Source organism: Pyxicephalus adspersus, chromosome 1 (genome assembly GCF_032062135.1).
Source record: "Pyxicephalus adspersus chromosome 1, UCB_Pads_2.0, whole genome shotgun sequence".
Lineage (NCBI taxonomy): Eukaryota > Metazoa > Chordata > Amphibia > Anura > Pyxicephalidae > Pyxicephalus > Pyxicephalus adspersus.
In genome coordinates, this window is record NC_092858.1 from 25,963,405 (window position 1) to 25,974,654 (window position 11,250).

At 36.6% G+C, this 11,250-nt stretch overlaps 1 protein-coding gene across 1 annotated transcript in view; it reads right to left on the bottom strand.

The window, feature by feature from the left end:
* The window catches only part of B3GLCT (beta 3-glucosyltransferase), a 180,610-nt gene that overhangs the window by 28,042 nt on the left and 141,318 nt on the right, over nt 1–11,250 (bottom strand). The window contains exons 9-10 of the mRNA XM_072401948.1: nt 7,421–7,552; nt 1,047–1,116 (exon numbers count right to left, since the gene is read on the bottom strand). Of these exons, the coding sequence (XP_072258049.1) occupies nt 1,047–1,116; nt 7,421–7,552 (202 nt within the window). The remainder of the gene's footprint in view (nt 1–1,046; nt 1,117–7,420; nt 7,553–11,250) is intronic.

Genomic DNA, 11,250 nt, shown 5'->3' on the forward strand with positions numbered 1-11,250 from the left:
ACACTGTGAGATAGCCTGTAGCAACGGGGCGGTGTTTGAAAGCAGGAAACAAGGCCACCAGGTTTCAAGCGCAAGGGTTTATTTCACTTCATTATTTACTCACAAAACAGGGCAAAATAAAACAAACGGCAAAAAGAAAGCTGTTAGTTCTAACTCACTGTTAGTTCCCTTAACTAGCAATCCAGCCCAACCTAGTGCTGTGCAGGACTCTAAAGCCCTAACCATATATCTTTTGCAATGGTCTGTGTCTTTACTCATAGTTCCCAGTTCACCTTGTATCTCCTCCCAGCTCATCAGCCAAGACAGAGCCCCAAGGATAAGCAGGCTGGGAGTTTATATCCCCAGCCTAATTTCCAGGATGCATTGCAGGTGAGACAGTTACACCTGATCATATCCAGCCCTCTTTAACTCCCCCACCTGGCCAATAAGCTCATCGTCATTAAGCCTGGTACTTCAACCCCACCTTCAGGTTAAAAGGAAAACAGACTAAATGGAAAATTACTCTACGTGTAACCTGTATCCGGGGCAAATGTACCTGTCATCCTGGACGAAACTCTGTGATTTATTTGGCCAGCTGTCACAACACAAACAGTTAGGTCCATAAATATTTGGACAATGACAACTTTATTCTAATTTTGGTTCTGTACATTACCACAATTATTTTAAATGAAACAACTCCGATGCAGTTGAACTTCAGACTTTCAGCATTAATTCAGTGGGTTGAACAAAAAGATTGCATACAAATGTGAGGAACTAAAGCCTTTTTTAACACAATCACTTCATTCTAGGGGCCCAAAAGTAATTGGACAAATTAAAAAGCTGAAAGTAAAATGTTCATTTCTAATACTTGGTTGAAAACCCTATATATAAATATGTAACATATAAATAACAACATTTTTTTCTGTATGATTATTAATTATGTTATGTATTCATTTATCTTTAAATACATACTTATATTACATGATGTATATTTTAAATGCTCTAATAATATAGAGTTGAAGCAATTTAAATGCAGACAATACAATATACCAGAGAAGAAGACATACTTCTGTCTTTGTGAAATTTTTTGCATGTTTTTACAGCCACAAATAGATCCTCCTTCTTCACAGGGTTGCCCTAAACAAAGCAAAAGGAGAAATTAAAAAAAAATAACATAAAAAGAAAAAGGGGTGTATGTTTTTGTACTGCAAGTGTTACAACATTGTACAGGACTCTCTTAGAGACACTGATAACAGATGTTAGTAAGAACAATCAGCAACAACCCCACCAGTTATTTTGGAGGACAAGCCAAGTTTACAGAGGAAATAGTCCCACCAGATAAAAAACAAGTGATTATTATTATTATTATTACACAGTATTCATATAGCGCCATCATATTACGCAGCGCTGTACAAAGTCCAGTCATGTCACTAACTGTCCCTCAAAGGAGCTCACAATCTAATGTCCCTACCATAGTCATATGTTATTATTGTAGTCTAAGGTCAATTTTTAGAGGGAAGCCAATTAACCTCACTGCATGTTTTTGGGATGTGGGAGGAAACCCACGCAGACACGGGGAGAACCTGCAAACTCCATGCAGATAATGTCCTGGATGGGAAGCGAACCTGGGACCTAGCGCTGCAAAGGTCGGAGTGCTAACTGGTAGTTTTCTGTGGGGTCTGCACCTTCAAATAAATGGCTCTAGTTCAGCTTGAATTGTTGCCACCTCCCTCAGGTAAAATAGTATGATACCTAGTCAAAAAACTTCTGGAATTATATCTGTGCAGTGGGGAAGAGTGAGTGTGAATACATTTCAACAGCTTTGGTCAAACAGCAGCAAGCCAACCCCCAGAGAAGTAACCATTATTGCACAGAACATTTTTCTCTTCCTATTCTGTACTGTACAACAGTAAGTAGCAGCACCTGCAGCATACTTAGGTTGCACAGATCCTCCAGGATGATACATTCATATGTGCCCTTGCAAGAAGGGTTGTGGTGTCTCCCAGAAGATTCTCAGGACTGCATAGAAGATACCAGGATACAGGCCTTTACACACAGGGAGACAACAACATATAGCAGCAGGATAGGTGTCTGAATTTTTGTGCAACTTTTCTTGAATTTTCCTTTTTTTTGGTAAGCAAGGAACAATTGGCTGCATTTCTCTTGGTGGATACAAGGGAATGCTAATAGTAACACTATGCTCATAGTACTAGCAGTACTACGAACATAGTGTTAAATCCCAAGTCATATGATAACAAGAAAGGTCAATCTGAAGGATCTTTGGGTTTTTTTTTTTACCCTGGCCCCTCTTCCCCCTGAATCTAAAGCAGATTCAAAGGATGTTGCTGTATAAAAGGTTTTAAATATTTAGGAAATTTTTCTAAACCTCCTGATGAAGCAGATCTAATTCCCGCGAAACGCGTAGAGGACGAGGATGTAAAGGATTCCCTGTGTTTAAACATATAGGATGAATTGCTTGTAGTTTTAAATGTTCCTAATACAGAAAATAAAACTGTGATCTTAAATGAAGTGTTGATAACTAAGTTTGCTTGTGCTGCCTAAAAAAGTCCCCCCAAACTTTTTTTGGGGGTTTTGTTGATTTCTTAGGGATGTTGCAGTATGTACAATTTAGACACTAATTGAGGAGATACACACTTTTCTTGTCTAGCCATGAAATCCTAACAGAGGTTCTATCCTTCACTAAATCTGTTAGAATGGGAATGGACCTGGGAATAAAGGTGAAGGTATAATGCAGATAAAGCAAAGATAGTGGGGGATTTGTATATTTTGGACTACCTTTTCGATGTTAAATGGCTTTCACTGAAGATCTTTTAATAAAGCAAATGATGGTGAAGCTGGTACCTAAAGGTAAGGCCAAACATGTAGGATATTAAAGGATTGATGGTTATCAGCATCAGGCGATGAGGAGATTAAACCAATATTATAATTTGTGTACATATTATAATTTATGTGCATATTGTGTGCATAATAATATTATAATACACACTAAAAGCAGGAAGCAAGGTGTTTAAATGCAAACCTTGCCCTAGGGCCCTCTAAAGCTACAGGGCCCAATCAGAATTCCTCATTTGTGGACTGAACTACTCCTACACGTCCGCGCAATGCACCCATATTCATTTACCACACTGCACCTTCTCCAGCAGTGTGTTGTCCAAAATAGCACAGGTCCAATTTTTTTTTTACCGCTGTGGTGTATTGGGTTGCCCATACCAACAGTGCATCTATGCATATGTGCTGCAGCAGTGCACATTAATGAATAGATCTTAACAATAAAAAAAATTAAAAAAAATGTTTTTCTGCACCAGTTTTTTTCAATAAAAGAGAAAACGATGCATATATCCTATTTATTCTACAGCTCTGCGTAATATGTTGGCGCTATATAATAACAGTTTATTAATATTAATAATAATAATAATAATAATATATCATTGATTGTTCAAGACATGTGACACCACAGAACATTTTGTTAGTTCCCAATTAGTACACATCTGGAACATATTTTCCCATTAAAAAAGGTTTGTTTTCTGAAATGTACTTTACATTATGAACAGCTGAATGTAATAAATGAATCTGAGAGTTGTGTAATAATGTTTTTTAAGCGTTCAACGTGCAATTTTTAAAATTCAGAAACTTGCCTTGGATAGGCACAATATTTTTAGCTGCAGAAAAACAGGAGGAACGTTTAATTTAATTAGTAAGGAAAATGAATGACATGGTGCAGGACCGGGCTTCACAGACCTGCTCTAACAGACCAAAGTATTTCAAAAAAAGAAACCAACATACAAATTAAAAAAAAAAAAAAAACAAAGCAGACATCACACACCGTAGACAGAATTTATTCTGGAATGACTGACAATGGACACAACATCAATTTCAATTATTTACCAAAAACAGTTAATTAATGTCTTCTCTGCATGAACACAGAAATGTTCCAGGTCATTTCCTATGCAACTTACAAACGTCTTTGTGTTCCTGATTACTGGCGATTAAGGATGCAATGCCAATAATACCAGAACCATTAGAAGGAATTTAGTCTTTTAAAGTGAACCTGTGCCTAGACTATGTCACTGAAATTTTCAAAGGTCTCTGATTTTTGGCCTAGTCTTCACTGGTGGTATACAAAACAAATTTCAATCATTTTGTCAGTAATTGCAAGGAACAATATTTGTTTTTGATAACTGTGAATATATTATATATTTTAACATTTATTTATCAAAGGAGTTGTATCACACTGTGTGTAAGTTCAGGAAAAACAGGAAAAAGTTCAGGAAAAACGGCTTTAATAGGAATGCATTGAACCACTTTGGTGCAATGTTTTGTTGCTGTAGAAGAGCATCCTGAACTCTACTAACTAGGACAGTGATATTCATTGAACAAAAGTGTGTCGACGTGTAGGAAATAAAAAGCAAAAGAAAACTTGCCTGTAACTCTGTAATTCAAAAATGGATTTGAAAGTGTTTGGAAGCAGAGATTCTATAGGACTAGTGGAAACAATCCCTTCAGAATTTTTACAGGCTGTCAGCCCGCTATGGTGAAAAACAGCAATGATTTCTAAACTGTTAGAAACATTCTGAGTGATCGTTGTAATCCTAGTGAATTTGTATAAGCTTGAGAATGCCAAAGTGAAAATGTGTGAGCTCTCTTGGTTTAAAAGAAAATCTTTCCAGAAACATGTTCATTCTACAGCTTCACTTCTATGTAGATATATGGCTTGGAACAACTATTCAGATTTTTAATTTTTATTTATTTTTAGAGCTGGAAACAGGATATCTCATTAATAAACGTATGTGCAAGGAAAGAGTATATCCCATAGGACAGTGCTTAAATTCTTATTGTAGTACTTGCCAAGCCAGTTGAGTAAACTAAATGGAAAGGAAAGAAAAGTGGCAAACTGGTTTTGTTAAAAAATATAAATAAAATCCTTTATTCTAAGCAAAATAAACAAGAAAAATAGTACACAGAACAAAGCAAAACCAGTTTGCAAAAAAAAGCCGCTTTGCTTTCCTCTCCATTTACATTAATAAAAGTAACCTAACATAATAATTTTTATTTAGAGGCTACAGGTTGAAGGAAATTTTGAGAAAATGAAGTCATACTTTAATGTTATCATGGTCCTCTCCTCCTCCTGTGTCATTTTATATCTATCTGTATATTTGTATATCTTGCCTTTTTTTGCTGCCCCTATTTAATGTTCAGCGCTGCATAATATGTTGGCGCTATATGAATACTGTTTATTAATAGTAATATTACCAATAATAATAATAATTAATATTATTTTACTACAATAACAAAATAGGTTGGGTTGGGTTCAGGATAGCAGTATCTTACCACTGTGTTACCTGTCCCTGTCAAACACTAGATGTCCCAGTAGTGGTAACAAGCCATCACTGCTAGGGTTTTTCAGGTGTTAGCAGGCAGCTCTAAAAGCTTCACGAACCTTTGTTATTAGTTCTAAAATCTTCTGCCACTCCCAGACACCTCAGCTACAAATGTTTGCTCTTTTCTGTTGTGGCTGCACTGTGTAGGCACATAGTACTACCATCTGTGTCAAGATTCAAGCCAGACAGACTTTATTTGCGTGCAGACTCTAGAAAACACTTGCGCATGAAGCTGGATCTAAATGACATACAGGACAGAAAGCAAACACCTGAAAGGGCAGGACCAAGACAACAGAGATGGTGAGGAGTGGTTGGTTTGATCCTTGTAGTCCATTAGATTGAAAATAAGGTGGCTTCAAGATACCTGCTGCTGTATGTAATTTTGGTTATGCAGAAGTCACAATGTGCAGGAAAATGTGACATCAGAACAGGGGAGAAAAGTGCAATAGGTGGAGTTCATTTCGAAATGTACTTATAAACCTTTGATAATAGTAGTTAAAACAAGCTGAAAAGATTTTGGGGCAAAAATTTATTAGTACAGACAAATGAAAGAGAAAACAGCTTTGTGTTATGTTTTCACATCAATGGCAGTTTAAGTAAGCACATAATTACTACTTTGGCTGCCATGAATATAATTAGCAGGTTATGTTAATATATTGGTGTTTTATTCTGTTTTGTCTACACAGCCATCTGTGTTTACTAACGACATTTAAACATAACAGCGATTAGGTAAAAATTTATGTTAGTGACATTAAATTTAAAGAAGAGAAAATCTGGAGACACACAGTCTGAGCCAGAAATCTAATGATTAGATATTGTAGTCAAACCTCTTACTTTACAGCACTGTAATAGAATCAACCTACAGTCTAACTTCAAAGGCAAATAAATAAAGAAGCATCCTATTAAATTCACGGTGTAATATGTAGTCTATATATTCACACTTTAATCTGCATCATTCCCCAAACTTTGTAAATTGGAAGAAAACATTGACACGTATTACCTGTATTACTTTGCTGGAGTTTTGTGTTGGCTCCCCAGTACAGGTGCCGAATATGATTATACAGTCTTTTGCATATATAGCCTTCCTGGTTGAAGCTAGCGCACGGCTACACTCTCCCATGTGTTTCTATTTGCCACTCAGTCTCATAAGATACATTTTGTGAATATATCTTATGACTTTGGAAATAGGGTTTTTTTTTTGTTGCCAAATTTGGTAACATGAGAAGTCTTTGGTGTAATTTACCAGATCCATTTGTTTGAACCTTTTGTGAATTGAAAAAAAAACAAAGTGCTTAAGAATGCATTTTCATCCCCAACAGCTTCTTCCACTTTTCTGCCACTGCTGGATGATGTAACTCAAGATCAGGCACGAGGAAATAAACTCATCATGCCAGGATTGTACAACACTCTGTGTCTGCCGCTTAGTGTACTGAGTAATGTTACAGTGTACTGCAAAACAGATTTGTTGGAAAGCCGTTCACAATGAATAGCACATTAATGCACCAACGCATGCAGCAAGCACTTGTGGTAATGGGACCTCGGAGCAAAAGTCTGTGATATGTAAACACCATGACAACAGAATAGCAAACTGTACCAGGACTATCAAGACATGTGTCTGCAGGTACAGGTAATAAGTATAATAGACATTTATAGTAGAATAACTCTCACAAATACAAGGAGTTCATACAAACTCAACAAAAGTCCTTGAAAGGACTAAACCAGGCCACTACAACACTACAGTGCTAGTAACCAAGCCAGAGTATATTCTGGCCACCAGTCAGAAATGAAGCACAGTAAAGCGAAATCTTTTTTTAGGAAACACTTTGCATATCAAAACATAAAACCCAAGCATTTATTATAGGCCCAAAAAAAAAAAAAACCACGTATCAACTCATCGTCGTCCTGGGTTGCTGTTCTTAGCTCATAGAGGAGATATGGTTATGTTCCAACAATACATGGGAAACATAATAAAACATACAACAAACCTGAGCCAATTTTTTTCTACTTCAGAAGTCAAAAACAAGAATTCACATTCTACTTACACAAAGAGGCAGGGTATTGATAAATAAAGTAGCACATTCCGCTGCTTTGGGGGAAGAAGGACTTCTTGTACAAAACTCCGGAACAGATGTAAGTTCCTGGCCATCAACTTTCTGCCATATATATAAGGCAATCTAAGGAAGAAAAGACAATTAATAAACTGAATATTCTCTGATGTAAAAAGCAAGATAATTCAGTAATGCATGGGAAAAATCTAACAAATCTAACCTAATATTAGGGGAATATTATTGAAAAATTACATTCCAACTCAGGAGATATAATCTAGTCGCTAAAAGATATCATTTTATAATTCCTTTTCTGCATCTGAGCAGCTCACTGTTTTCTGTAGTTGTTGATATCCTTAAAGTGAAAATGCACTGTAAAAGGTAAGTTTTCTATGTCAAGGGAACATCTACAGTAGAACTGGTAATTGTGGCCAAGCAATATTCTATATAAAATGTACTTTTATAAACTCCTGTTCTGCAGTCTCATAGTTGTAAACATGCAACTATCTGGTTGAAATCTAAAGCACTTCTGGCTGCTAGACACTTCTGCTCAGGTTGCTAGATAGGTGAAATCTATAAAGGTTTGTTTCATCATCTGGTTAATCAATCAACTACTGCCACATCGCTTGATCTATTCAACATAAACAACAAAGCCCAAATGAGACTTTTTAGGCAGTAATAAATTACATTATTCATACATTATTTTTACCCAATTTTTAAGACATCACATAAAAAACATATGTTTTTTACATATGTGCTGCCTTCATTGCATCTTAGCAGAGACAATAGTATTGATGTACATTAGCTTTTCTACTGCCCTCTAGTGGTTGTTTTTTTTGTAAGCAGTCTTTGCATAATATATTCTAGCCAGCAACAGGAAATTATCTAGATTTACAGGATGGTGAAAGGCCCGCCTAGTCTCCATCTTAGTTTCTCAGTGAAAAGCATCTGTCCTTCCCATCAAGCCTGGCAAACGAATTGTCTGTAAGTAGGCCTCTATGATAGCATTTTATGAAGAAGCATGTAGAAATATTATGCATTAGATAGCTAGATGTAAGCTATATATTGCTGTACTATGTATACTGATATATATCTGTTTGTATTGTATTGTAGTTTCACAAAAATTAAAGTAAATGAGGAAAGACAATAAAGTTCAGAGAATCTCAGTCAAGAAGCAGATTTCTCCGCTTATTGGCCTTATTTACAGTGTTTAGCTGCCTGTCTAGCTGCACTACACAGGACAGTGTTGTGAGGACAGAACAACATAAGTTTTTCTTTTTTTAAAGGATATAAAATTACAAAGTCAGAGTATTAAAAAAAACAAACATATCAAAGTTACATATATCCACTTTTAACTTATAAAAGAAAAAAGACTCCTAAAAGGTGACTACATAAAAAAAACAGGCAAAAAAAGGAAAAGTCGAAAAAGGAAAAGAAACCATCCGAATTAAAGTAAAAAGAAATGAAATAAAGAAAAGAAAGAGATAGAAAATACAAAAACGAATATATACCAGTCAATATCTTGTGCAAATAAAATACATTTCCAATGTTGGAGAAAGAAAAAAAGAAGAAAGCAATATCTTAAATACAACTATACATTTTACCACATCAAACCTAATCTAGCTTCCTAAATTAAAGGGAAATGTTTATGACACACTTCTTATGAGTAGACCACACTTCCCAGTCTCTAATAAACTGCCTAAACCTATTTTGAGCCAATGCAAATATTCTTATTTGTTCATAAGAACAATGAGCATTAATGTCCTTAGCTACTTTTCAGTCACTGTGGGCACCTTCAGACTTTTCCACTTGCGTAGTATCGACAATTTGGCACTTAGTAATACATGAATAACTACTGGTCTGGCCGGTGGAGGGACGATGTCTAAACCTAAATGTAGGATCGCTAACTCGGGGCTTGCTCGAATATGGGTGCCCAAGATCTATGAGACCAAAGTAAAAATTTGGTTCCAGAAGGATCTGATATACAATACCACAGAATATGTTGTAGTGTACCAATTTCACCACATTCTCTCCAACAGACATTTGTGCTAGAATCTAAGAAATGTGCCAGTCTTACCGGAGTCAGATACCATTGATTTACCACCTTCTGGTACATATCCCAATGGTCTGCACATTTGGTAGTTTGATATGTCACATTCATGGCGGCTAGCCAAGTACAATCTTGAATTGTAAGATTGAGTGCTTTTTCCCATTTTTGCATCGCCGCTGTCTTCTGAAATCCCAGGTTAAAACTAAGAAGCCGGTAAAACCCAGAGATTCCTTTGTTCCCTAATGCTGAATTATTAAACAAAATATATATTATACTATTAATTCTATCCATTGGAAGTTTATCAGATAAGTCCAAAGTCAATTAAGAGTGTCAGATTCTCATATAAGTGAAAAATTCTGTAGGTGGCAAGTTATACATCTTTTGTAGAGACTGAAAAGTTTTAAATTGCTTAAAAAAATATAAAACTTTAAGTTTAGTGACTCCAAGATTACACCAAGAAGATAAGTTTAAATGAGGTATAAATACTTCCAAAATCCTCAACTCTGGGGTAAGCAGCATAGTTGTATGCATATTCGGATCATAGATCGAATATATACCCCAGATTTGAAGAGTTGCCTGAATGGTAGGATAATCATTAGATGGCATGCAAAACCCCATTTTTATTGCAAGTAATAGCCATTGAAAACAAGAATAATAGGGAAATGACAGTTCCATCTCTACCCATATTTTGCTCACATCCTTATTCCTCGATGTTTGATCTGCGCCATAAGGGAGACAGCATAGTAATATTGAATACTAAGAAGGCCCATGCCTCCAAGTTTCTTTTCATTAAGCATGACTAGATAGTTGCAGCGTGGTTTTTTGTTGAGCCAAACATATGCAGAGAACATATGCAGAGAGATATTTTTGCCCTTGGGCAAAAAATCTAGTAGGTACCGGAATACACACTGTCCTAAATATATACAAAAATTTCAGTAATAAAAACATCTTAAATGCTGCAATTCTACCCGCTATAGAAAACTCTTGTTTTTGGAGAGATAACAGCTCTGCTTGCAAATATAGCACATAGTTCTCCCCAGAGGTTTTTAGCCGGTTGCTCCACCCGGCTGATTTGAATACCCCGCCCAGCTCTCCTCGGCAGCTCTCATCCTCGGATGCACGGATCTCAGTGAGGCTGCTCTGTGTCATCAGTTCAGAGGATTGCTGCTGCCGATGAGAGGTGAGCACACAGTTCAGCCTTCATGTGAAGGAGACACAGGCAGCCCCGCCCCCATCTAATAGCACCAGCTCTGTCTGTGAAATGTATCCAGTGTGTATAAAGTGTGCATGTCATTCTGCATCCTCACAGCTCTGTGTACAAACCTCCATATCTCCTAATATATATGTCACAATGACCTGTAATGTTCAGGGTGTACGGGGGACCCTCATAGATACTAGTTATTACAATATCAGGCCCCCAGATTTAAAGAATTTCAAGATATGGGGGTCACAAATGTAAAACGTTAGGAAAATTGAACTTTGGGGTTGCTGTTTCAGAGAAAAGTGCAACTAGGAGTCCTAAATTGAAAGTGCAAATTGGGGACCCCGGGGGCCACTAATATAGCAAGGAGCATTGGGGTGGGGCCTCTAAATATATACCTACCTGTCAAATCTATACCTATGAAACTATCGTCTGCTTCTCTTCTTTGGACACCAATTTCTCTGAGGTGGGGGTACAAAACTGAAAATATAGGTGCAAGTGTCGGGCACATTCTCCCCTTACAATCTCATTACTACGGCATCATTAGAACAAAAACACTCTGCCCATCAAAATGGG